Raw genomic sequence first — 27,727 nt, forward strand, 5'->3', positions numbered from 1 at the left:
CAACCCTTAATCCACAAGAAAAATATCATGAAGTAGCATGGCCCCCATAGGAACTACATAAAATCAGAAGCTTTCATTTTGCAGGTCTCTCTGGTGTTACCACTGCAGTGCTCAGTCTGCAGTCCCAGACAGGACCAGTGGACATGTGCTGGCTGACCTAGGAAGAGGAGAAGAGTATGTACATGTCCTCCCTTAAAATGGCTATTTCTTAAGAGAGCAGTTGAGTACAGTGTAGCTGAAACTACATAAACCCAATCTACAACATAATCAGTGATCTACCTATTAATATGCTAAACAGACATCATGAAATGCCCAACTAGATGTTAGTCATCTACTTATGAAGTGGGTTTGATGTAGCTTTCTCTACTATGTTATCATAAATGCATAACTCATCTGTTGAGTATGCAGAAAAAAATGCCATTCAACAGCCCTTTTACTAAAAAAAAACCAAAACAAAACTCCACAACAGGCAGCTGTAGCAAGTGCTTAAATCTTTTATCAAGCAGAGAAATACCATAGATGTTCTACAGATTCTTCTGCTTCATGTGCAGCACTGTCTGAGCACAAGCTGACTGAATTTTCTTCACTTATTAAGGGCAGAAGTTAGTGAAAACCAGACATATTAGAAATCTTCCAAAATTACAACTCCATAGAACTTTTGCATGCCTTTATATTACTAGCACAGCTCCTGAGTCTTACCTCTATAAATATTAAAAGGGAATAATAATTCCTACTCTCAGCAGTGTAGCAGGGAAAACTGATAACCCACTTGAAGTATAGGAAGTATTTTGATATTAGTGAGCTTCCTAGAGGTATACTGATAGACAACCCAAAATATTTGGAAAATACAAAAAAATATTATATGGTCAATTATAAATTAACAAATACTAAGCAAAGTAGTTAGTGTGCTGTCAGTGGGCCTTACTTTTGCCACACTTACTCAGCTGAAGTAATCATACATCTTTACTTGCTGAAGTTACTTGCACCATAAAGTTCTATCTTCGTTAGGGGTTACTTGTAGTAAAATCCAACCTGGCAGCTATATTTTCCTTTAAATCTTCCTGCTGCAGTGCAACCAGAATAGCACTGAAAATTAAAAGGAGATAAGGGAAGAATATAGACGTAAAGAGCAAGGGCAGACATTACTATTGTCAGTGAGAATTAGCCAGTCAATCTTTCTGACCACAAAGCAATTTAATTTGGCATGCATTTTTCTCTGATTAATTTTAATGATGTCAGACTTCTTGTTCCCTGGGGCTAGAATTCTGTGGGACATTGTCCAAGTCTTTAATCCAAGGTCCTGTGTCCGTTTCTGTGATGATCCTGCAGGTGGAAGCAGCTGGAGACCTGACACTTTTCAAATACACAGGTGATAATCTGACAAGTGCTCTTCCTCTCTCTGTGAAATGTGCCACAGCACTGCAGGCCTGAGTTACTGCTCAGCGCTTAGCAGCTGTTGGCTTTTTCTGACAGCATTAATACAAGACTAGACACAGAGATTTTTTGTGAGTGAGAGATGTTTAATGAAATTGCAGGTCTGCAAGGTTTCTATCAAAGATGTTTATTCAACCAGAGTTTATATCTGCAAAACTTTGAAAGAATGTATCTATATACAAAATATATTAGTGGCCTTAGTCATTTGCACACAAAATTACTCCACTTGACGTGAAAAGTTTGCATTTTCTGACTCTCCTTACAGGAAGTCTAATCTGCTGTCACCAACATATACAACCTCTGTGTTTGAAAACTCATTGTCTGTTACTATGACCAAGCACAACACTGAGACAGCTGTGTTCCTGCATGTTCTAATGCTTTTCCTTAAAATCAAGTACTGTTAGCAAAACAGGACAGCTTAAAAAATAAAGCCTATAGTATGTTTAATAAAGAAAGGAGCACTTCCTTCCCCCCCCCTTCCCTTTTTGGATGTCTACCTCCATCTGCTGCTTCTAAGTCTAATGCCCAGAGGACCATCAAGAATACATGTATTTATCATAAACTGCTATATAAATTAAGCAGTTGTGACTTTATTCATCTTAGTTTCTCTTTACTTTTGCCCCAGTTTGTCAGTCTGTTCCTTCAACATATATGTTTATTTCTGTATCTATTAATTTTATCAAATTCAGGTGCCCTGGAACTATGTCTGAGGACAAGAATCAATTATGTGAAGCTTGCATACCTCATTATCATGACAGTACCTTCTTTAACTACATATATATCAGGATCAAGGTGTAAAAGTGAGAGGATGATTTGATGCCACCATGGATTTCTCTCTGATTTCCATGACACCACATTTTATGAACATTACTATGTTAAATGCATTAGGAGTGCATTATTGAAAAATTAGCTGCTTTCTTCTGGAAACATGCTAGGAAAGTACTCTCCAGTAAAGTAAGAAATATTTGGGATTTATATCATTAAACTTTCTGCAACAGTGAATGATGTAGAAGAGATTAAGATAAATTTTAAGAGTGGTGAAGCCCTGGAATGGGTTGTCCAGGGAGGTGGTTGGGGCCCCATCCCTGGAGGTGTTTAAGACCAGGCTGGATGAGGCTCTGGCCAGCCTGATCTAGTGTGGGGTGTCCCTGCCCATGGCAGGGGGGTTGGAACTAGATGATCCTTGTGGTCCCTTCCAACCCTGAATGATACTATGATACTATGATATTTCAATTTGACAGTTTCAATTTGACAGATGTGCTTAAAAACATAGTTATTTTGTAATCTGTTGGAATACAACCCCTTTATGTAGTAGGAACCAAGATGTTGTGTTAATCACTGAATAATGACAATTTCTTTTAGGAAAAGTAAAAAAGAAACCCCTGAAAAGGTTTTTTTCCATGTAAATAAAGTTAATAAATATTTAATCACTTAAAGATTATTTTATAGTACAAATGCAAAAGGAAGGGGAGACAAATACATCAGCATCCTCAATTTTGGTATTTTCCTACACTTACCTACTTAGCTGTTCAAACTGAGCATTAGTTTAACCATTGTTTTTTATTTAGAAAAATTAAATCAGGTAGTCAAGAACTACACCTAAATTTGTCTTTTCAGAAGTGACTCAGAGGTACAAAAAGATATTTTTAGATGGAGCAACCCAAATCCTTCAGCTCTTGCAGGAGCAGCTCTGGAATAATCCAGGGATAGTGGTAGAGGACTGCCAATATGAATTAAGTTAATTAAGGTGAGCTGTCAAATCTTTTCCAGTTAGACTGGCAGTCTCATAATTTGAACAGGTTGTTCTCTGAGAAAGAGTGTAATTTACTCAAAATAATACAAGTGAGGGGAACAAAAGGCTGAAGTCCTATTGTGTATTTCTCTGTGGTGGTAGGTGGCTGTTTCTGCACTTACCCCAGAGCAATTTAAAGGTGGTTCAAGCACCTTTGGGCCTCTGAGTAGCTGAGGTAGGACAGAACACACTGCAGGCTACAAACTCACTGAGGAACACACGCAGCTTTTTCTGTGCTTAAACAATGCTGACTGTTTTCCCAGCACAGTGATACTGGTCTCTCACCATCTGAGGTAGCAGAAGTTAAGCCCAGTTCAGACAAGTCTATACTGGATGACTTGCAATGAAAGCATCCTCAGTATATCTAACCATAAAAGCATAAAGTAGAATATATTTCTCATTTTGTTTCTAGACAAGCAAAAAACAGAACAGCATCTTCTGGTAGGACAGCATAGCCCTGCAAAATATGCTAATAAATTACTTCATATTAACTAAGAGGGAAATGTGAGAAAAATAATTTTTAATGTTTGTGCTTTAAAAAGTCTGGGAAAGTGACCCAGAGGTAGAAGATCTCACTGCTGTTTAAAACTGAAGAAACTATTTAATCTGTTGACTATGTTGACCTCCTAAACCAATGCAAAACCCATGAGCCAGATACATGTGTAGATAAGAGTCTGATTCCCACTAATGTCAAGGACAGGTACAGACATTTATGAGTGAAGACTATTGAAATCAAGACCAAAAAATCACTTTTTACAGGAATATACACCAACTCAGGCATTTAGTCATGCCATTAATTCTCTTCTCAAGCATAACTTGACTTTGGGAAGGAATATCAAAGAAAGCAGAACACCATTTCTGTCCAGTAAAGGGGTTTACGTATTTTGCCTAAGGTGACTTATGGTATATGAATTTAGAATTTTTTTTATCTGTGCCATTTGTTTGGAAGAAATCCTGAATTAAATCATACAAATTCTAGAAACATGAATAAAGTAAACCACTTCTAGAAGTTATTTCTATGCATAGGAACCAGCCATCTGACAAACTCATCATACCTGACTTCTTTCTGAGTGTAACGTTGTTCTTGCAGGTTGGAATTATGTTGCAGCATGATAGGAAGTAGAATTAAATGTTACCTCTATGCTTATTTTAGTCAAACTAATATAATTGCTGGGATTATTTAGAGCATTTTTCTCAATGCTATGTATGTATTTGCGTGTGAAAGAGCAACTTCATGGTCAAGCCCATCCAGTTCATATTTGTAAAATATTCATGAGTTATTAATCAAAAAGCAAAGGTTAAGGATCTTTTTAATGACATTAAATCCTCTGGGTCTTGTCCTCAATAAGCCTCCTTTCTTATTTTTTAAGTAAATATCTTAGAATCCTTTATATGTATACTCAAAGCCCTACATTCATATTTAGACATAAATCTCATTCACCTCAGTGGCTCCTGATGCACTTTTTGCCTGAGGTAAGATAGAAGATGCAGATATGCATGATGTTCATGTGTTCTGACGAAAACATCTTCACACATTTTGAGTACTTCAGTGCTAACAGTATTGATCTTTTTCTCTTTTCCCCATATCCTACCAACTCAGTACACCGAATACTTAATAATTGCCCATTGTCTGACTCATATAAACAACGTAATAACTGAAAGCAAATCTTCCTTCTGCGCAGCTTATGCAAGGCTCAAATAGTGATCTAAATAAATACGATGTCTTTAATAAAATCCCATATAGACCAACAAACAAACAAAACAAAAACCCCAAACCCCAAACACAAAAAGTACAAAACAACCCAACAACACAAGAAGCCACCAAACAAAACCCCAACAAAATAAACAAAAAAGCCCCACCAACTTTTAATTGTTTAAATATTTTGCTGCCACCTGCTGGAATTTAATAAAATGTGCATGTGAGTTAACGGACATAATTTAGCCTTCAACAGTAATTGCTATTATTACAGAGAATATGCATGTTTCCTCTTTATTACTTTTTAAATTCAAAACAAATATGTCCAGTTTCACCTTCCACAGAGAAATGTAATAGTGCAGATTAAAACGTAAGGCTTTCCTAATAAAATAGTGGAAAAAGTACTATGCATCAAGTGGAACTCTGAACAAAGGCCATGGATGATCAGCAGATCAAGTATTATTTGGGCATGAAGAAATTATCAATGAAGAAAGCAAGGAACTGCTCAGAGATAATAATTCACAATTAATTGTTACTTTAAATCCAAGGTTACTCATTAGAACTTGGGGCCTCTTTCCTTCAAGTGTGTTGTGGTCTTCACGTAACAGCACAGCTTTTCAAATATAACTCTACATAGACAAGAAGCAAAAAGGCTCTGGGTTCTGTCCTATGTATTCCCTCCCTGTTTCTGTCAGATCTTTCTCTACACAACATGTGAAAATGCAACACATTTTGGGGAGGATTAATGTATGCAAATATAACACCAGTACAGAGAGCATGTCAGAAATTCTTTATTACCACTACGACAACTGGAGCATGAGTCTTATTTTAGAAAATGAGCAATTACAAGCATTTAAACTGGAGAAAGAATAGGTATGTCCACATCTGTACATGATCCTGAAGCCAAGAGTGTTCTCTTCATGTACAAGATCAGTATTCCCATAGCATCCTGGGGGTTGGTCGCCTCCATCACATCACCTTTTACAGCAGACAGATGACCTCTAGGACAGCCAGCTCTGCAGGGATGTGTGCTCAGCTGGGGCTTGCTAATTGCCAGGTGTGTTGCACAACTGCCTTTTGGGGAAATAAAAACCAGGAGGTGCAAGTACCAGGTGGTTTGCTTCTATGTTACTGTAATTCCTACATCTCTAAAATCTCATTTAAATTAATGCATGAGTGCTATAATTTTTCCCCCAAAAGCATGAGCTTGTTTCTAATGGAAAGCATTGCCCATGTCAATACTTAGATCTCAACTGCAAGTGGTTTCTGCCAGGCACATGAAGCCTGACTTTGGCCCAGGTATAAAGTTGCTTCGCAGTGGCAGAAGGCTTCACTTTAGACACATAGACGTATCTGTCCCTGCTATCCGTGAAGGAGTTATAGAAAACGAAGGGCTTCGAGGTTAGGGGTAACAGGTGGCACAAAAGCCAAGGTCAGTGTGCCATAGCTGCTCGCCAGCCTTCAGCCGCGGCCTGAAGGCAGAGACGCTGCGGCGATAGTTCCCTTCATCCGGTGCCCGGCGCGGCGGCGTTGCCAGGCACCGGGCAGCGGCGCGGTGGGCGGGCCTGTCGGAGGGCGGCTGGCGGCGCTACGGCGAGCGTGAGAGGCCGCCGCCATGTCAGGGGAAGGCGCCGGCCGGCGGACGGGCATGCGGCGCAGCGCGGTGCAGGTGAGCGGCGGCAGCGGCAGGCCGTGGGCGTTCTCTGCGGGGCCAGGGAGCTGCGTCGGTGGCGTTTGTCTGAGAGCAGCTTTTCGCGACTGCAAATGCAGTAATTTGCTGTTAAAGACAACATAAACGAAAAAGCCGGTTTGATATAAAAATAAAAACTGTGAAGCAGGTTTCCTTCTGTGTGGACACGGGGAGGGGATTCCCGTGCGTAAGCTGGGAAACAGTCGATGAGACGCCTGACTTCCCTGTTCCTAGCATGCAAAAATGGCTCTGGCTGAAGCACCAGCTGTAGCCGACAGCAGGTGCCTCGGGATGAGCATTAAGACTCATGTCAGACAACCTGTTCTCAAGCCTTTAGAGATTTGTGGCTTAGGGTCTTGCAGTCTAGAGATATTGCTGCCTTTCTTAAGATACTATAGATACATAAGGGCAGTTAATTTCTGGGCCCACGTAAACACGGTGTGCCCGTGATGTCCTGCAGCAGCGGTGCTTTATGTGAAGTTCTTCCACTCTTTTGCACCTGCCACCTACTTCAGGTTCCGGTACTACAACAGTCAGTGAAGGGATCTTCCTCTCACCTTCCTTGTCCTGTGTGAGTGTACAGACCTTTTTGTTGATCAGAACATGAAAAGGGGGAAAGCATGTCATTATTGGCAAAAATGGAAGTGGGATCCTCAAGATACACATTTTATGAAGAAGAACCGTAGATTAGTACTCCATGGAGTTTGGTGGGGTTTACACAGCAAAAATGAGGGAATTAGGATAGAGTTAAAATGCTGTATTCTGCTTACACTTCACAGTACATTTTGATTAATCTCCATCGCTTAGTTTTACTTATGTATGTGTGGGAGGGGGGAATTAGTGCTGAACTTGAAGAAGTGAATTTTCCCTTCTGTGTAAAAGTTATTTGTGAAACCATTTCAGGATGAGCTACAAGAAGCAAATACTGCTCATGAAGCAAAAGAGCAAACAGCTGAATACTCAGATGACTTTGAGAGTGATGAAGATGGCACATTAAATGGTAAGACAGAATATTTTTTCTTTGTGTTCTTCCCTTTCTAAATTAATTACTAGATCACAGAAAATCTTTGTGAGTCAGTATATTTCAAGATTTCATACTTTGACAACTTCTAAACCATTTAGTTCTCCCCTTCTAAGTTGGGAGGAAAATTCCCAGCAAAGTTGATGCTGGTGCCAACCTGATAGACCAAATGCAGCCGGTACGGTTCCCTGCAGTTGTGGTGCCCAATTTTCTTCCTTAGACATATTATTTACAGTGAAAGTAAATGTGGGCAGAGGGAAGGCCATGCTGTTGTCTTACTGTTTTTTTTCAGTCTGGACAATCAGCAAATAAGGATTGCAGAACTCACTGCAGTGTACTTAAACCAGGAAGAGGTTTGATCTCCCTGTTTGTCTTGAGCCAGGATGCCTTTGATATTTGGTGATGTTTAATGTGTTTGGCCAAATGGCTCTTCTTCCTCCTGACACGGTGATGCATGTTAAGAAAACTATGAATCGTAAATATTTTTTTTTTCTTTAATGGACCTCCTGTGGGTCATTTTTTTGTCCACATCTGACACATCTTTTGAAAGTTTGTGGGGTGCTTGATTTCCCTTTACTGACATGACTTTTCAAAAAGCTACACCTGCAATAAATGTGTTACGCAGCTTTCACAACATTCTTTTTGTTTTCTTCCACAAGTGTTTGACCTCTGAAGTAAGGTCAAGTATAAATAACTATGGCAAGATAAATATGGTTTTGTTATACATGTGAACCTTAGCATTGGCACAGATATCCTTTGTGAATCTTCTAGCAGATTTCAGATGGGACTGAAGTGGAGAGGATAAAAGTGGAGGATGAATTCTGATAACCGGCCATGCTTAGATTTCTTGTTCACTTGCTGCTTCTTCTTATGGCATTGGAAACATAGGTTTTAGAAAGTATTTAAATTGTGAGACAGACAAGTTTCAACCAGTGAATATTTGAAGTATTTGTTTGAGATTGTGTCCTTGGAAACAGATTCCAGGAAAGCAAGTAGAATAACAACCTAGTTTGGTTGCCTTGCAGAGTTCAGTGATGCAGAAAGAAATGCTCAGAGACTTAAGTCAGGAAGTGTTACATGAAATACGCTTTTAAATCATAGAAGATAGAGTTTTTATGTCAGGTTTTTTCACTTGTCTCAACTGGAAGTTGATAACATGCTACTTTTCAGGTGCTGGGGAAGAACTTAATGAACACAGTTCAGGTGCTGAAAGCAGTAAGGAATCAGTTGCGATAGAGAGTCCTCTCTCAGATGATGATTCTTCACAAAAGGCAGGCTTGGAAAAGGAAGCTGCTGATGACTTGGCTTTATCTTTTTCTAAAGAAAAGCTTCAGCAAATAGTGCTTTCAGAAAGTGAAAAAATAGAGGATGACAGAGAACATGATGAAGAATGTTTGGAAAGTCAAAATCAGAGTGATGACAGAAGAAATAATGATGAATGTTCAGCTGTGGAAGTACCATGTGATAATGGTGAAAGTGACCACTGTACTGACTTACCTTTTCATGAACTACAGAAAAAAAACAATCAAGAGGAACACAAACCAATACCAAAGCCACGATTGCACAAAACAAGAAGTGCTTCAGCATCAGGTGAAAAGAAAGCATCTGGATGTTGTTGCTGCTACTTGCTTACCCATATTACAATATTTTTAAGGTGTTGTAATTTGGGTTATTTTATATCTTAAGTATCAACTGCTTTGACTTGCAGGGAATTACTCAATATTATTCTAAAAATACATGGGTTTATAACCTCCAGCTGCCAGGGGATAAACTGAACCTGTCCTGGCTTCAGGTGGGATAGGGTTAATGTTCACAGTAACTTGGGAACATTGTGCTGGGCCCTGGCCAGTATCAACCAAACAGTGTGCTATAGTAAGCAGCACCTTCAGAAGGGTAGGGAAAATAGACTTATAGGCACTGTGGCCATCTCAGCCCATGTAACAGTTGCATGGGCTTAAACCATGACTGGGCTAAGTAGCAGAAGGTTTGTATTTGCCTCTTCCTTTCAAATGAAAAACAGCAATTTGGGTACTTAAAGTCCAGCTCTCCATCAGTACAGGCCCACAGAGGGAGCTACAGAGTTTCCCCCTCTACATGTGCATAGCACACAGAGACATAATTACACACTGTCTGTAGAATCCATGCACTTTTTAATGGAAGGGTCCTTAAAACAGTCATCCTATCTCTATGTATTTCTTACAGCAGTTCTGTGTTACGTGCATGCCACCTTCTACATGTGTGAAAACTGACTTTTCCAATTGCAGATAAGCCCTTGAGTGCAGTTTCAATGTATGCAAAGATAATGATAAATGGAAGAGATTAGTTTGTAGATTGTCTATATAGAGATTGTATTGGAGCCTTTATAACTTCCATTAAACTTTCTGAAAAAGTGGCTGAAACCATATATAGCTGTTTGTATATGGCCTTGCTGTGATACTATGTAAGTGGATTCTTTAACTGAAAATAGTTGAATCTATCTTGGTAGAATCTCATTCCAGACTAAAATGTCTTTAATTCTGTAGATGTCAGAAGAGCTCTTGTTGTGATTGTAGTGGTTTCTGCTCTACAACTGTGTTTGGGTGGTAAGGCAGATGGAAAGTTTTACTTTTGTCATGCTCTTAGATTCTATTTAGAACTTGTTGCTACTTCAGTCTTATAATACAATCTAAGTGAATACTCTTCTTATTAGTCCATGTAGTTCTTAGGAGGTGGTATGCAGAAAATGCATTATCAAATTCAGCAATATGTTTCATAAAACAGATGATTTTGGCACAGAAATAGCAATACTCAGAAACAATTACATTCTTGTTAATATGTCTTCTCAATCTTTCTTTTTCCATTAGATCAAGATCAGAGCAAGATCAGCACCGGTGACTTGAAACTGGAGGGCAATAGTAGAAAATCCCCTTCTGTAACAGAAGTAGTGACAACCCCAAAACATGAGAATACAAAGAAATTAGAGATGCCAACAGAAGAAAATTCAGTTGAAACACTGAAAATAGTGGAAGGGCAAACAGTAACTGATACAATACAGGAGGTATCAGTGAGCGATCAGTCTGAGCATGGGGAGGCAGAGACCACTTCAGAGGACTCTGTCAAGGTATTATTCACGTGAGTTTTTCACCACTGTTTAGAACAATGTCCTAGAAGAACAGTAAAAAGTTTTGTAAAGTTCCTTTTGGTATCTTGGATAGGTCGTACTCTGTAAAGTTAACAATTTATCTCTGGTTTCTAGAGCTGAGGCTTTGTTTACTAATTCTGTAGAGTTTTATGGAAGATGTAGAGAACACCTTTTACATAAATAATTTGTAGTAGGTAAGGGTATTGTGAGCTCAGATGTCAGATGTGAGGCTAGCTGAACTGGAATAAGCAGTGCGTGTTGATAGAGGATGGACTCTGTGGTGTGACTTGAATAATGGATAAGATGCAAAGCACTTCATGCTGAATCACAGGAAAGCTTTAACAACTGCATATGTCTATATAGTTTCTAACTATAAAAATTAGTTAAAAGAATGTTGATATAATAACAGGAAACCCACTGCCCAGCTGGGTTCTTTTTATTCCTTTGTATATCTAAACTATAGACTATATTTTTATGTGTGTCAAGATGGGATGCATCAAGAAGAGTGTATGTAGCAGGTCTAGGGAAGTTCTCTTTGCCCTGTTCAACTTTGCCCTGGTGAGACCGCACCTGGCATACTGTGTCCAGTTTTGGGCTCACCAGTTCAAGATGGAGAACTACTGGAGAGAATCCAATGGAGAGCCACGTGGATGTTTAGGGCACTTGAGCATCTCCCCTATGAAGACAGACTGTGATCCCTGGGGCTATTTATTCTTGAGAAGAGAAGACTGAGAGGGGATCTCATCAATGTGTATAAGTATTTGGGGGGTGGGTGTCAAGTGGATGGGACCAAGCTCTTTTCAGTGGTACACAGTAATAAGGCAAGGAACAATGGGTTCAAACTTGAACATAGAAGATTTCACCTCAACATAAAAAGAAACTTTTCTACAGTGAGGGTAATAAAGCTCTGGAACAGGCTGCCCAGAGGGGTTGTGGAGTCTGTCCCCTTCTCTGGAGACTTTCAAAACCCACTTGGATGCATTCCTGTGTGGACTACTCTAAGTGATCCTGTTTTGGCAGAGGTGTTAGACCCGATGATCTCTTGAGATCTCTTCCAGTCTCTAATTCACTGTGATACTACAAGAAATGTTTCTAGGTGTCAATCCAGAAAGACACAGGCATTCTGAAAGTTTGGTTTGATCTGGGAGTTTTTTACTATCTTACCCTGTACTGTAGCCCTTCTATATTAGAGTGGCTTTTTTTCATATTTTTCTAACAGCATAGAATATCTGGAGTTGGAAGGGACCTATAGGGATCACGTCCAGCTCCCAACATCCTTTTTGCCTTGTAGAAATCTCTTTCATCTTGGTCTAGTTCTGTTGCTTGAAAAATTTTATTTTTCCTTCATGTTTCTTAGAAATTAAGTGAAACAAAGGAAAGAGTTCTGCAAAACCCAAATGCTTCCTTATCTGGCAGGTAAGAGAATCACAGGATGCTGTCTATCACAGTCTGTAGTGTAACTGACTTTACAATGCTGCTTCACTCTTGTTTTCTGTTAGTGTTGTCTTCACTGCTGAGAATCTCTGACCATCTATGCAATAATAGATGGCATTTTATTACAACCTTTGCTCAGGGTTAGATCAGATTAGAGTTCCAGCCTTTTGCCAGTGTCTCTGATGAGAGTATGCTACTGGATCCACCAATTAATCCAGTCCATGCTGTCTTTAGAGGTTTTAAGCTGTTTTGTAGATGAAAGTGTATGGAACTTGTTACCTTTTTTGGTCTGGATATATTTGGTAGTGGCAGTAATAAAGCCCTCTGAAGAAAACAGGCTTCTTTCTCCTTTTGGTTTTCCCTGTTCCCAGCCAAGTGCATGTGAAACCAGAAACACAGTAACTCTTGGTATGTGCTGTAATAAAAGGAACAGTACTTGGTGTCATCTACAATAAATGGACAGGTTTTGACTGTGTTTTTGTCTTGGTATTTTTATAGGTCTCTGTCTTCTGCATCATTAAAGAGAAAAGCGAAAGCTGTTCCTTCAGCTGCACCTGTTTCATCTCAGTATCTGGGAACGTTAAAGGTGTTGGAGGATAAATGTCTGCAGAACAGTACAGAGCTTAGCAAAGCAGACAGTTTGCGAGCAGCTGTTTTCCAGGTAGATGTTAAAAAGAAACAAAACCTGAACAAAACACCAACCAAGAAAACCATGCATATGAAAGTCCTGCGAGAGGAGTCAGCATCTCTTTTCTTCTTTTTTTAATTGGAATCAATGTTTCTGAGTATATTCCTTGCATATGCTTATGGGTGTAATAATCCTTTTATTCTGTTAGCTGTGCCTTTTTATCCAAATATGACCTAAAAAGCTAGATGACAGGGACATGCTACAATTCATAATTTATTGTGTCATTCTCTTCTTGGACAAATACAATATTTTCCTTTTGTTTCTGCGTTTTTCTGTAAGTGTGTAGTTTAAAGTTTCTTTTCCTGTTATGCTCTATTCAGTTGGCTTGCAGGAAAGGTGAGAACAGTTCTACTGTTCTCTCCAAAAGGATAATCTATGTGGACTCTGTGTAGAATTTTATTAGTTTATGCCTTCCAACAGATTTTTGCTACTAATCTAAGTGAGAAAAAAAACTTTAACCAATGATGTTCATACTGGTATGTGGTTTAAATACTTGTGATGTTTCTAGAACAAAATTTAGAACCTCTAATCCATATTTACATTGTTTCTAATTTTTAAGGTAGAATAGGCTTCATTTGGGACACTTGTATCTCTAAGCAGCACACCAAATGGATAACTAAACCTTGAAAATGTAAGCTTGATTCTGCAAATGGCTCATAGCACTTTTTGAACACTTGAAGTCTCACTCTTCCCAGTTGGATTTAATTCTCTTTCATGACAAGTATTTGCAAGGCAATAAATAACATTCCTATCTGCCAAGTGATAAGAACCTTTATTCTGCTCTGTTTCATGTTTGTTTTTTTAAATTGGGTTTTGATTATTATTAATTTATTTATTTGTTTTTCATTTAAGATTTGATTTTAAAAGATCCTTAAACTTTTTCATATTTTGTAGCTAGGATTTTAGAACCTGTGACTTCCCTGGTCACAATGTTTGTGGGATCATGCGTTAGTCTTATGGAGTAGGTACTTAAGTAGCACATGGAATAATTAAGACTAACTTTACTATTCATTATATTGATGCTGCTTTAATAGTATTTGGTTGCTTTAACAGAACTTTTTAAGTTACCCCTTAAAAGTTGTTACCCCTTAAAAGTTGTTACCCCTTAAAAGTTGTTACCCCTTAAAAGTTGTTACCCCTTAAAAGTTGTTACCCCTTAAAAGTTGTTACCCCTTAAAAAGTCATCTAATGATTCTTACAGAATTGGCTGGAAAAGAAAAGGGCCCTTCTACTGGAATTAAAGAGAATTGAAAAGAAGAAAGCTGAAAATCTAAGGAATGATACTGAAAAGGTTTGTTTACATTTTCCTGTTTAAAAAGAAGATGAGAGACTATAGTTCTTCGAAGCATGCTTGCCTCTGCCTTCTGCCCAGTAACATCACTCTGCTATTCCAAGGCACTTTTTTTGTTGGTGTGTGTTTGTTGTTGTTTTGTGGGGGTTTTTGCTTGTTTGTTTGTTTGTTTCTAAACAGCACCAGGTGAGTTGAAACAGTAAATGGCAGGTCCCACTTGTTACAGTTGCTGTGTGCTATGCATGGCTGATACTTCCCTGCACATTTATATGAGATATGTTAAAAGTGTGCTGCTTAGATTATTGTCCGGGTTTGCTTAAAGACCTTGGAATAATCAACTCTTCAGGTGTTAAGTTTAATTTGTCATGCTGGAAAGGAGTTTGCTCCCTGTCTCAAGAGATGCTTCTCTACAGAGGATTGTGCTTTGGGAAGTACCATTCAGGAATCTTAGACGTAGCTTTTAGGTGTTTAATGTGTTTCACTTTGAAGTATTTAACACGTACTTCATGTTCTTCTACCTGTGTTTCGCAGGAGTGGTTTGTCTCATTCGATTAAGTTAAATTGTAAGTGAGTATGGAAATAAATGCTTTATGGATTTCAAAGTTAATTTTGAATATTATGTGGAATGTTGTCTGCAAATAATTTTCCATTTCGTTATTGCTTCATCTGATCCTACATTTGACAATGAGTTTAAAACATAGTGTTTCAGTGATGGTTTTAGATTTAAGTGTAGGCTGTTCTTTTCAATCTAGAAGGAAGCTGTTAAAAGAGAGGAAGCAATTGCATCTTTTGAAGCCTGGAAAAAAAAGAAAGGAAAAGAAGCAAAGAAGTTAAGTGAACAAAAGAAGCTGGAGGAACTTAAAAAAAAGAAAGCAGCAGAACAGAACGAGGAGAAAACAGAGGCAGCACAGAAGGTGATGTAAAACATACACATGAATATGCATTGAATGTGGTTCAGGAGATTTGAGAATAATTTTGATTAATCCATCAGGAGGTGGAAACAAACCAGATTGTAAATGTAAGCATAGTTATTTTTTGAAGAAAGCTCATATTAGATTCTGTTGGAAGTATGTAATGTTTACATTTGCATGGCAAGAGGCATTTTCCTATTATTTAGCTACTATTAACTGAATGTACAATAAATTCCATATAAATGCATTGGCAAGGAGCTACTACTTACTGGGAAAATTATTTTATTCTCTTTTAGGTGTAGTGATACTTTCAAGCGATGGCACGAACAACCATTAGAAAGCTGGGATGGGTAGAAATTAAAAAAGAACCAAACCAGGATAGGCAATAGATATTGGCAAAAATGTGAGGGATAAGATTTCTAATAAATCAGTGGTTTTCTTTAGGCATTTGAAAAATGGAAAGAAAGAAAAGTGGAATATTTAAGAGCACAAAACAGAAAGGAAAAAGAGTCTGAAAGAATAAAAAAGAAGAAAGAAGAGGAACTGATTGCAGAGAAGAGGAGGGACAGCATGTCAGCAGTTGAAAAATGGTACTATTCCACTGGGTTTTGGAATATCATAGTTTCCCAACTATTTGCTTATAAGTGCAGTAGCTCTTTTGTGAATGTTTCATGTGCTTTTAATTGGGAGACAGTGGCATGCTTGAGGTCAGGCTCTTCACTCCCAAAGAACAACAGGTATATCAATGAGAACAAGCTGTACAGCTTGTTTCAGTTCATGAACTGCAATGCTTACCTCTCCAGAAAGTTTCTAAGCCTGGGCAGATACTGCAACTGAGAAGTAAGGTACGTTGAGTAGTGTAGTGTTTTATGTGATGACTGTTGTGCTTCAGTACTAAGCCATAGGAAGGAAGGTGGATCTTTAAAGTTTTCATAGTTTCATAGTTTCATTCAGGGTTGGAAGGGACCACAAGGATCATCTAGTTCCAACCCCCCTGCCATGGGCAGGGACACCCCACACTAGATCAGGCTGGCCAGAGCCTCATCCAGCCTGCTCTTAAACACCCCCAGGGACGGGGCCTCGACCACCTCCCTGGACAACACATTCCAGGGTTTCACCACTCTCATGGTGAAGAACCTCCTCCTCACATCTAGCCTGAATCTCCCCACCTCCAGCTTCATTCCATTCCCCCTAGTCCTATCACTACCTGAGATCCTGAGAAGTCCTTCCCCAGCCTTCCTGTAGGCCCCTTTCAGATACTGGAAGGCGACAATTAGGTCTCCTCGGAGCCTTCTCTTCTGCAGACTGTACAGCCCCAACTCCTTCAGTCTGTCCTCATAGGAGAGGTGCTCCAGCCCTCTGCTCATCCTCGTGGCCCTTCTCTGGACACGTTCCAGCACCTCCACATCCCTCTTGTAATAGGGGCTCCAGAACTGGACACAGTACTCCAGGTGGGGTCTCACCAGGGCTGAGTAGAGGGGGAGGATCACCTCCCTCGACCTGCTAGCCACACTTCTCCTGATGCAGCCCAGGATCTGATTGGCTTTGCGGGCTGCAAGTGCACATTGAGAGCTCATGTTGAGCTTTTTGTCCACCAGCACCCCCAAGTCTCTCTCTTCAGGGCTACTTTCCAGCCAGTCAGTGCCCAGCCTGTATTTGTGCCTGGGATTGCCTCGACCCAGATGCAGGACCCTGCACTTGCTCTTATTGAACTTCATGAGGTTGGCTTGTGCCCACCTCTCCAGCCTGTCAAGGTCCCTCTGGATGGCCTCTGGATTTTGTGGAATACAGTGCATGAACGCAGATGTATTCAGAAGCAAATGAGATATGTCTGCTGGAGAAATTCTTAGTTTTTAAAGTCAAGAGTTTTGACAGACCCCATACAAGTTACAGAATTTTTGAAGCTGAGTTTTTTCTATTATCCTAGAGGAAGGAGGAAATGGTACAGAGTAAGGCAGTAAGTACAGAAAAGGTGTTAATATAGTAGATGGAATAGTAGGTTCATTTATACCTTGATGATATTATATATAAAGTCAGACTTCAAAAGTTTAAAATATACAATCTAAATATTTTATTAAATGTGTAAAATATCTCTTTTAACTCAATTTGGTTTATCTGTTGCAGATGCAGTATTTGGTCATTACATGATGATCTCTTGTTCTTTCTTCTCACTATACAGGAATGAAAAAAAGGAGGAATATACAAAACAGAAGAAAGCAGAAAAAGTCCTAGAGAGAAGAAAGCAAAAAATACAACAGGCAAAGAAAGAAGAAAAAGATAAAAGGGCTATGGAGGAATATGAAAAATGGCTGGTATTTATTTTTTAATCTTTGGTTTTGCACTTTATCAAACCCAAAATAATTATTGTAGTAATGAGTGGGATTGCCTTTGTATTATAATCCTCGTGTGTTTTTCATGCTGTTATGAAAGAGGCCAGGTGATGGCAGTACTACATAGCGAGTTCCCCAAAGTTCTTGAGAAAAATGATGATAAAATACAGTGGGCTTCATATTTAGCATACATGGGAAATATATACCCCTAGCTACCTGATGCAGAATTTTGAATTTCATAATTAGTCTTCATTTTTTGACATTCCATGTCAGGAGCAACCATCTCTGAAGGACTTACTCACCACAGCACAAAACCTGCAAAGCCAGGCAGCATCACCAGCTGCGACAGCAGGAGCATATACATTAAATGAAGCCTTTTAAGTAGAGACTTGTATATCTTAAAATTGCTAACATCACTTATAATGATACTTGAGATTATTTCTATTTACTAGAAACAGTGGAACACTGATGTTCCCAATTACACTTTTATTGCAACAGCGTATTTTAGTCATAATTATCAATTACTAAACTGATCTAGTTTACTCTGGCCCTGGCAGTAAAGCATTTTGTTTGTTTCTGTGCTACAGAAAGAGAAACTAGAAGTTCACTAGTATTCTTAGCATATATTGTTTTCTTAAAGGTATGTGACTTGCTACTGAAACCACCCAATAACACAGTCATTCATTGTATTGACTTTTGAGGTCTTAGTTTGGGGCTGTTTCTTCTGTTGTCTCTTTCCTTGTGATTTCTGGCATGGGTCCTGTATGTATCATGTGTTCTCTTGCCATTTATAAGAATGGGTTCTTGCAATTCAGCTGGCTTAAGGTCCTTACAGGAATTGATTTGTAGTGTCAACAGCTTAACAAAAGGTTTTCTGGAGTCTTGAGTGGCTATTTTCTGAGGGGAGTGGATAGATGAGAACTGAGGCGAGCAGATGTACAGTTGTGGGGCAGTTTTTAAAAGGATAATCATCCTTTATTTGGCTAACTCAGAAGTATGCATTTACATAAGACAGCAAGAGCCTTCTCTGTGTTTTCAAAATTTTAGTCTTAGATTGAAGTCAAAATTTTAAGATCTTTTTTGACCTGGTCTTCTGTTGGAATACCTCTAATTTTTATAGTCATTGGTAAGAAGTGTCTTTCACATTGGTAAGAAGTGTTTTCTCTGTTTCCTTTTCTCAAGTGATTTCCAGCTCAGTTTTTTGTCAAATGATCAATTTCTGATTTTAGATTATTTTTCACTAAGTCAATATTCCTGGTTTCTAGCAATGGAAGTATTATACTTTGAGTAGCATCTGATATACTTATTCCAATGAGCTTTACCTGCTGAAACTATCTACTACTGAAGCATGAATGTTACCTCTACTCTGCTCTTTTGAGCCACCACCTGAAGAAGTATGTTCATCTCTGGGGCCCCAAGCTTTAAGAAAGACATCAACCTGCTTGAGCAAGACCAGAAGAGGGCCATACACGTGATCAGGGAGCTGGAGCACCTCCCCTGTGGGGATAGGCTGAGAGAGTTGGGGGTGTTCAGCCTGGAGAAGAGGCGGCTCTGGGGAGACCTTATAGCAGCCTTCTAGTACTTAAAGTGGGGCTACAAGAAAGATGAAGAGTGACTTTTGTCAAGAGCATGTAGTGAATATGACAAGGGGCCATGGGTTTAAACTGAAAGAGGGTAGGTGTAGATTAGTTATCAGAAAGAGTGGTGCCGTACTAGAACAAATTGCCCAGAGAAGTTGTGGAGGTCCTTCCCTGGAAGTGTTCAAGGCCAGGCTGAAGGGTGCTTGGAGCAGCCTGGTGTAGTGGAAGATGTCCTCTACCATGCAGGGGAATTGGAACTAGATGATCTTTTTAAGGTCTGTTCCAACCTAAACCATTCTACGATACCTATGTCTGACACTTGTCATTGAAATGGACCTGTTCTGAGGAGTAGAACATGGAGGAAAAACATGCAGAAAGCTTTTAACAACAGATCAGTTGAGTTTCCTAGATGGGTTATATTCTCCACTTTATGTGGTAAATGTTAATCTAGTATAAGTTGATGAGAAGTAAAGCTGCTCTTAAGTCTCGAAGATCAGCATAATAAGGTTAAATCACTAGAATTTTCAAATTTTGCATGCTCAACACCTATTTTTGGTATTCTATAGCCACTTAAACACATCAGGAAATTATGTACTGGATGAGTCTTTTGGATTTGTTGCTTTTCTGGGTTAGAAACAGCTGTCACGGGTTATCCATTTTAGGTAGTTTAATAAGATCTATCTGAAAAAAAATAACTATACTGGCATTTTAATCTGGCATTGCAGTGTGTTAGAAATAAGGCTGTTATTCTTTTTAAATGTTGTAAGAATTCTGTAGCATTTAAAATGCAATTATTATGTGACAGTCATACTGCTAAGGAATGTGATCTTCTTAGAATTTTGTACGTGAAAAATGTATTAATCTTACAAGGCTGTTGAGTAGGAAACTTCCACAGAGAAATCAGGCCATACAATCAAGTTGATCTGCTGTATGACAAGCTGCATTTATAGATTCCATCTTTCACTCTCTGTTACTCTTCTCCTGTCAATGCAAGCAACATCTTGCTTGCTATTTTAGGAAATAATTCTATCCATTACGTCTTGTGAGGATGTGTATGGTGGTTAGGACTAAGAGAGTTAAAAGCTTTGTGTGTGTTGAATGCAAGGAAGAAGCCAATAAGTCTTTATGCCAAATTGATTCTGTTAAAAAGCAGTTAAATTAACTCAGGACTCTTTGGCACTGGCATTCATTCATGACAATTGGTTCCTCAAACTCAAAACATTCAAAACTGAGATATAATTTTAACATCCAAAGCAAGGTTCATTTGCTTTCTGGGTGTGTATTTATATGTTTTATATTTCATTTGGTCTTCTCGTACAGGAGTCTGTTGTGTGGTGTGTTCAGTGAAGAGTGCTTTATACATGTAAAATAAGCACATTTCTTTGTAACATACGATTTCTCAAATAGTTGCCAATTCCTCTACAGTAAATCCTATGCTTAATGAGTTTTGAGTTACCAGTCCTGATTTGTGTTTGAATGTCAAATACAAATTCAGATTCTAAGATTTGTAGAATATGATTAAATCTTACTTAAAAATAAGTTGGCTGGACATGTGCAAGTACTGCAAAATAGGAACATGGATTACACGTGTGTTCCATCATAGAGCACACTATTCCCAAGCTTGTCTGTGCTGCTTGCACGTATCTTCTTGTCAACATTTTTTTAAAATATCCCTGATAATGCAGACTTCTTTCCCCTTATGGTACTAACCTTTAAGAATTCCTGAAAAAATACCTCTGACATTGTTCTAGATACCTAAAGCCACCAGTTTTGTTCATCTGAGGAAGATCTCTATGACAGCTGAAAGAAAGCAAAACTGAAGTATGACAGAGTCAGAATCTAATAGGGCTACAAGCCCAGTTTCTCAACTATTCCAAGTAACCCAGAGAGATGGGGTTTGCACAGAGAACGTTTTCTGCTACACTGTGATGAATTTTTGTATCACTTGTTTTAGTAAAGGGCATTACTTCCCTGTCAAAGCCTTGCTTTTAATCAGCTTTACTGGTAACGACCTGAAATAATTGTGTTTATTTACCCAGACCAGAGATTTCTAATTGAATTGGATCTTCAGATTTATGTTGACAGAGACCTAAAGGGCCCAGATTAAAATGATATTGATAGGGTTGATATTTCAGTGCATGTTACACTTTCTCGTACATCACACGTAGGGCTAACATTGGTACAGCCTGACTGCTGCTTATGTGTAATGAGAGGATTTCCAGTCAAGCTCCCTTTTTTGTACTAACACTTCTACACCTAATTACCAGTCTACTCCCTTAGCCCTTTCTACCTCACTGTCTCTCTTCTGACTTACCGGTGGCAGGCAAACACTGCTAGGATCTTGGGAATCTGAGGACATAGTATCCCTCAGAGGGATAGAATCATGGATTAGCTGAGCGTGCCAATTACCTTACAGATATCTTCAAGGAGCAGTACTTCCACTGCAATGCAGTTCATACATGTAAAAGTATGGTGCTTCAAAATACTGTCTCATAGGCTGCAATGAGAGGACCAAGGTTGAATTTTACATAATGGATGATAGGTTTAAGCCTGCATATCCACATTGCATCTTTGCCACCAGTGATGTGTGTGTCAATTGTTGATCCTAGGCAAGAATGTGCCAGAAAGCCAGTGGCTCAAGGACCCTTGATCCACCTCTCAGGTGGGGCACACTATACATTATGCCCTAGTCCATAATGTCAACCTTACTCCTACCAAGATAGAAACTACTTTAGGTCAGTGATGTTCTCAGCCATGCACCACAAGCCTACAAGTGTGAGACAAGGAAAATTTTCACCTGTAAAGAACTCTCTAGTGCACTAAATTGCTAATGCAGATGCATCTTTAGATGATGATCCTGACAGTGGAGAAATGGCAGTCATCTTTGCAAAGAAGAATGCTTATTTTATACAGAACAGAACAACATAAAAATTAAATAATTTGAAATTACTTTTGAATGACAGATCTCTTGAAAATTATTTGTTAGTCAGGCACACAAAGAATGTTGTAAGTGTCTTGCTTTTCATTCATCATTGTAATCGCCCATTGCAGTTTGAAACAGTAGAAAATATCATCAGAACTATGCAGAAATTAGATAGATATTTCTTTAAATTGTTTAATTCCCAGTTTGTTCCATTACAAGGCAAGTGTGATTTAATAACTACAAAAAAATTACAGTGATGAATCAATGTTCTCATTACATGAGAACTTGATATTTAGCATGGTGATTTAGGTATCCTCTTAAAAAAGAACTAAGATGAGACTAATTGCATACAAGAGAAACACAGTACCTGGTCCTGTAGGCCTTGTCTTGGGCCTTTAAAAAGAATACACTAAGCTCCAAAAGGCAAGCCTCCATTGCATATCCACTTTTCATTTTAGAGTAAAGAGGTATAGCAATAGTTATAACTTTTCTGTTGGTGGAGTTGGGGTTTTGTGGATTTTGATTGGTTGGCTGGTTTTTAATTTATTTTGTGTCCCGCATCCTACCCGCCATTTTTATTCCCAGGAAAAGAAAGAGAGGAGAGAGGAGCTTGAGAAGAAGCAAAAAAAGTTGCAGGCTGCCCATGGGATTGAAGTGCCTCCTCCCTGGAGTCCACCTGGCAAAGTCACATATTCAAGGAATTACTGATCAGTCCATTGCTTTCTGTGAGAAAAGATAGTGCACAAAGTTCTGACAGGGGGTAGTCATTGTTTCAGTAACAGCTGATTTTCACTTAATCCATTATTGATTTTGCAACCTTCATTTTGAGTTTATTGGATCCCTATAGTTTAAATCAATTGTCCCTTTCCATTGCTTTAGAAAATGTACTAATTGTTGTAATTCTGCATTGTACTTAGTATCGCTAAATCCTGTGTTACTTTGTTCCTTTTGGGGTGAAAGAGTATAGCCATCATATGTAAGGCTGGACTGGCATTTTTTTCAACCAGTAAGTAGCAAAATGATAATTTGTAAGATACTAGGCCATGCTGCTTGGGGCTTAAATCTAGAAAAAATGCTTTGTGAAGGCAAGGGTATGATGGACAAGGAACAGGACAGCAGTCCAAAGGAGCAGAATGGAAAGAAGCCCCTCCAGCACTGTGGGAAGCAGGAGGAAAAGAAACTTGGAGCCGGACCAGGAGGAGTGGTATGAGATACATGTACTTGTGAGCCAGCTTGGGTCTGCTGCCCAGGCTGACTGAAAGCTTTCTGATGGTGTGCAAACCATGGCTAACCTGTGATTCTATCCCAGCAAAATCAGGAGCGTGGGCAGCCTAAGAGATGGGGTAAAATTACAGATATCAGCAGAAGTAGCACAGTTACAACACAGGCAAAATGCAGTGAAACTGCCAAGTCAAAACTGGCCCACCAAAATTTTATAGAAAAAATATTGAATAAATTCAGGCATGCAGGCTGGAGTGGTGATGTGCATCATTGCTTCTGTAAGGTTCTAGCACTTGGAGCCTTGACTTCAAGTTTAGTCTCTTAAGAAACTGTAGCTGTAATATCATGAGAAGATGAAACGTGTAGTAGACAGCAGAGTTTTCTGTACAGCTGTCATGATCAGGTTAGGAGAGTCTGAGGCAAAGCGTGCAGCCTGTGAGGAACAAATTGTCTGGTTCTTTATTTTTGCAGTGTCCAGTTAGAGCAAGTAAGGAACTTTCTATACTGGCAGACCTACAACTGAGAATTTTGAATGAAAACTATGATAGAGCAGTGACAGAATTAGAAAAGGGTTTGTCATGTGCCTGTGCCTAGACTGAATACTGCATCCCTGATGGATTTAAGCCTTTCAATGATTGCGTAGAAGTCTTGTGACAGGAGATGCATGTGGGAAGATGTTGCTGACGTCTTTCGGAGGAGCAATTTACCCAGCACTTGCATAAATTCACAACATTTCCATGAGAAAAAGATGTAGAAGGTCTGAAGACATGGAGAAAAATGTTGATGCAACAGTGTGCTTAACTTTTATAATGAAATATTGGGAGCTTTGTCAAATTTTACTTTGTAAAACCTTGGGCATGCATGATGTAAATGTTCTAAACTAAGAACAGCTGAGAAATACAAACCTGGATATGTTAATTTATAAAAACTTGTACCTGTAAAAATCCTGTTCATATATTTATTGGTGAGAGAGGGAAAATATTTTGTTCTTAATAAAGTGTATTTTAGTCTAACGTTCTCAATGTTTTAATTGGATCCTAGGATACAGATCTTTCTTTAATGCATGCAGATGAACTAAGTGGTGTCCCTAAGCACAAGGTTTTCTTTCATCATTGATCGTGTGGCAAGTAGACAGGGAGGTACCCTGCTGAAGTCGGAGCTTCTGCTGCTACAGAGCTCTTCTCCAGCTCACTGACAGTCACTTTGGCATGCTGCCACACCAGTGAAAACAAACATTTACAGAAGCAGGGGTTTCCAAGTCACAACCTGGAAGATGGTCAGTATCCGTCATTTTTTCCTGAAGCATTTCCTTCAGCTATGAAGTTACTGCATTGGTGGGCCAAAGGGGCAGGTTGATGATAATTCTTTTTCTATTCCAATTCACTCAGTGTGTGTAAGAACAATTTTATGTTGTTATCCATCGTGTCTTCTTTTTCTTTCATATTTACAAAATACAAGATCAGCTTACCTGGTCTGTATCTCATGGACTGTTGCATTTCACTCTGGTATTTTTGTGTTGAACTGAGTTACTTGAGTCTGACTGACAAGGATGAACTCATTTGGATTGTGAACATTGCTGCCTGCCTTGGCTGAGAGAGCTGGACTTGCTCCAGTATTTCTCTATCTTTCCTGCTCTGGTGAGCCCCACATGCAGTCTTGTACCCAGATGCCATCTCAGCCATGCCAAACAGGAGAGAACAATCACTTCCATCAACATGCTGAATACATTCTTGCTAAAACAACCCACAATGTTGTTGGCATTCTTTGCTGTAAGAGCTCGTGGCTGACTTAACATTCCATTTCCTGTCCTCTGGTACCCTTAGGTCCTTTTGTGCAAAGCTGCTTTCTACCCTGTTGGGGCTCAGCCCACACTGTTGCATGGGGTTATTTAATCCTGGATTCAGAATATTGCCTATGTTGGACTTGCAAGTTCCCACCAGCCCACTCCTCCAGCTCCCTCAGAAACACCCAGTTTGGCCCCATGGACTTGGCTGTGTCCACTTCACTGAAGTTCTCTCCTATCTTCCTTTTCAGTGCTTCAGAACCCAAGGGTAGACTTCACCAGTACAAAAAAAACCCCAAAACAGTAACAGACAAAAAAGGCATCAATTACCTCAGCCTTTTCTGTGTACTGCGTCACTAAGTCACCTGTGCCCCTGAGGAGTAGGACATCTTTCTTTCACTGTCAATGTGTAACAGAAGCCTTTCAAATCCTGTATGAGATTTCACTTCTGTTAAGACTTTAATAAATCCCTCCACGCTTACTCACATAATGTCTCTATATAACTCTTGTGTTGCAAATACTGTGCGTCGTCTGTGTGCTCGCTTACTGTCTGAACTCGGGCAGGAGAGCCCCATTCATTCACAGTGGCTGCCTGCCACACTTGCTCAACTACCCATGTCAGAGTGGACTGTTCTGGTGTTCTGACAAAGGTATTCTTGAAGGTCAACCAACTCCTGGGTCCCTTTGGTCCAGGGCAGTCTTCTGTGAGATTCTTCCAAGCTAATCCCTGAACAAGCCACCATCTTCCCTCCTGAAGGCCAAAGCTGTGGTTCTACTATTTATCTTGCTTGGTTCTTAAATGCCTAAAGCTTCTCAAACTGAGTTACAGCAGCCAAGCATCAGCTTTCTCAACCCCCTACTAGTTCATCCCTGTAACCATGCAATAACTAAGTTCAAGTCCCAAGCACATCTTAGGTCATCAGCACTTCCACCTTCAGACTTTTACTAAACCACTATTTTTCAGATTTTTATAAAGGATAATAAAGTAATTGCAAAACTCTTACCTTGTTATTTCAACCTGGGGCATGGAGAAGCCTGCTTATATTAACAGCATTCAGGCAGGTGAGTTATGTTTTCAACTTAGTACATCATTTTAGCACTTATGCTCAAAAGAGGTGTGTTAATAAAAGCCCTTGCAAAGTGTTTTTCTTCTGTACTACCATTTCATTTATGAATAGTCTTCCTGTGATGCTTTTATTTCCGGGTAGAGTCAGACTAGAACAGTGCAAAGTTTTTCTAGTAATTCTTCATTTAAAGAAGCCAGCACTCCCATTACAGGCTAATTATTTTTCATGAGTAGAAATATAAAATTAATATATATTAATTTTCATTAATATAAACTAGGATATCCAGTCAATGATGCTAACAAATGATAGACGGATAACATTGTTTTCAAGCATCATTAACTCTCAACAATTACAATGTTCCACTGTTTAACTGTTTTAATGCCCAAATGTAACAGATATGAACCTAATAATTAGATTATATTTTCCTTTTCACCTTTTAACATCATGCAATCCACTGGGGACCATCCCAGACTTCCTCAATCTGTTTCACTTTCTTGAAGAAGCATCTGCAGAATTATTGGAGAGTAAATTACTTTTTTTAGCTACCCTGAATCCCTGTACACTTCTTAATATTTCTAACACTGAAGTATAATGAAGATGTGCAGAGAAAAGTTAGCACCTAACAGGCTAGCCATAAAGCCCTGCTCCCATTCTGAAGGGTTTCTAGGAGACGTTGTACTCCATGACCCAGGCAGGACAGTATCTACTCTTCCCTCCACACACCAGAAATATATTTCCACTGACAGCCATAGGCAAAATATGAACAGCAGTTAACTCAGCCAATAGCTAACCATCAAAGATAACATTCTAAACTTCCCAGATTTGACTTTTGTTGAAGTAGATGCTTGTTAAAATTTTTGTTGCTTAGCTCTTCATCTGTTACTGAAGGAGAATGCTGTCCTTGATTGAAAAGGGAGCAGAAAAGATTGACACTGCAAAATTCAGGGAGCAAAATGAAGACATTCAGGCTTTTACGTAAACTTTTTTTTTTGGCTGTCATGGTGAAAGAATACCAGTGAGAAAATAAAAGCAATCAGTACTGTCATTATTAACTGTATCATTTGTAGAAACCTTAGTGGTTATGAACATGGTGCTGGATGCTGCACAAGTAAGATATAAAGATGACTTGCCACAGAAGGCTCTGCATTCCAGAAAACACATAATAGAGATTTAGTCAAAAGCATAGGGAGAGCAAGGATGGTCTTGGGAAGGCAGCTTCAGTTTCAGAACAGCAGGCAGAGTACGGTTGTGTCAACAGCTCCTGGCAGTTTGATTTCACAGTCCACCAGCTACTGTCCTTGCTCTCTTGCCTTCAGCAGACAAAGCAAATGTGCTCATTTTTCCCTTGACTCTTCTCCTGACCACATTGTTAAGCATAGTTAGGTTTCCTTTCTTCTAACATACCAAATTTCCTCTTTCCTGTGTAAGACACCAATTCTGTCCATTGTTGCAGTCATACAGCGCCTCCAAAAGAGATCAATCTATTCAAAGAATGAATCTGCTGTCAGTATTGATGTACAATTTGAGTATTATTATAGTATTAAACCCTAATATCAGCTAGATACTTGTTTTCCCTTAAACAGATGGTAGTGCATCACGCTGTTAAATTTCACTGCAGCAAAAATTACATTCTGCTTAAAGTTTCTATTTCTCATGTAAATCAATAAAATGTAGGAACACTGCACTAGAGAAATGCTCTTTGCAAACAGCTATGCATTTTTTTATCCTATCCAAAGAAAGGGCTT

General features: G+C 39.1%; 1 protein-coding gene across 3 annotated transcripts in view; it reads left to right on the forward strand.

Annotated features, from left to right (window-relative positions):
- The first annotated feature begins 6,527 nt into the window (after positions 1-6,527).
- The window catches only part of MAP9 (microtubule associated protein 9), a 40,787-nt gene continuing 19,587 nt past the window's right edge, over positions 6,528-27,727 (forward strand). The window contains exons 1-11 of one of the 3 annotated variants that reach the window (XM_068137223.1): positions 6,528-6,591; positions 7,516-7,612; positions 8,804-9,223; positions 10,477-10,733; positions 12,112-12,170; positions 12,687-12,849; positions 14,078-14,167; positions 14,920-15,081; positions 15,523-15,668; positions 17,258-17,390; positions 22,497-25,368. In XM_068137223.1, coding sequence (XP_067993324.1) covers positions 6,538-6,591; positions 7,516-7,612; positions 8,804-9,223; positions 10,477-10,733; positions 12,112-12,170; positions 12,687-12,849; positions 14,078-14,167; positions 14,920-15,081; positions 15,523-15,668; positions 17,258-17,390; positions 22,497-22,619 — 1,704 coding nt within the window. In that variant the 5' untranslated portion in view covers positions 6,528-6,537 and the 3' untranslated portion in view covers positions 22,620-25,368. Of the gene's footprint in view, positions 6,592-7,515; positions 7,613-8,803; positions 9,224-10,476; positions 10,734-12,111; positions 12,171-12,686; positions 12,850-14,077; positions 14,168-14,919; positions 15,082-15,522; positions 15,669-17,257; positions 17,391-22,496; positions 25,369-27,727 lie in introns of those variants that run through there. The other 2 variants (XM_068137224.1, XM_068137225.1) reach the window with 2 other exon arrangements.

The sequence above is a fragment of the Melanerpes formicivorus genome, unplaced genomic scaffold (assembly GCF_026170545.1).
Source record: "Melanerpes formicivorus ecotype bairdi unplaced genomic scaffold, bMelFor1.0.p_v2 SCAF_4, whole genome shotgun sequence".
In the NCBI taxonomy this organism is placed as follows: Eukaryota; Metazoa; Chordata; class Aves; order Piciformes; family Picidae; genus Melanerpes; species Melanerpes formicivorus.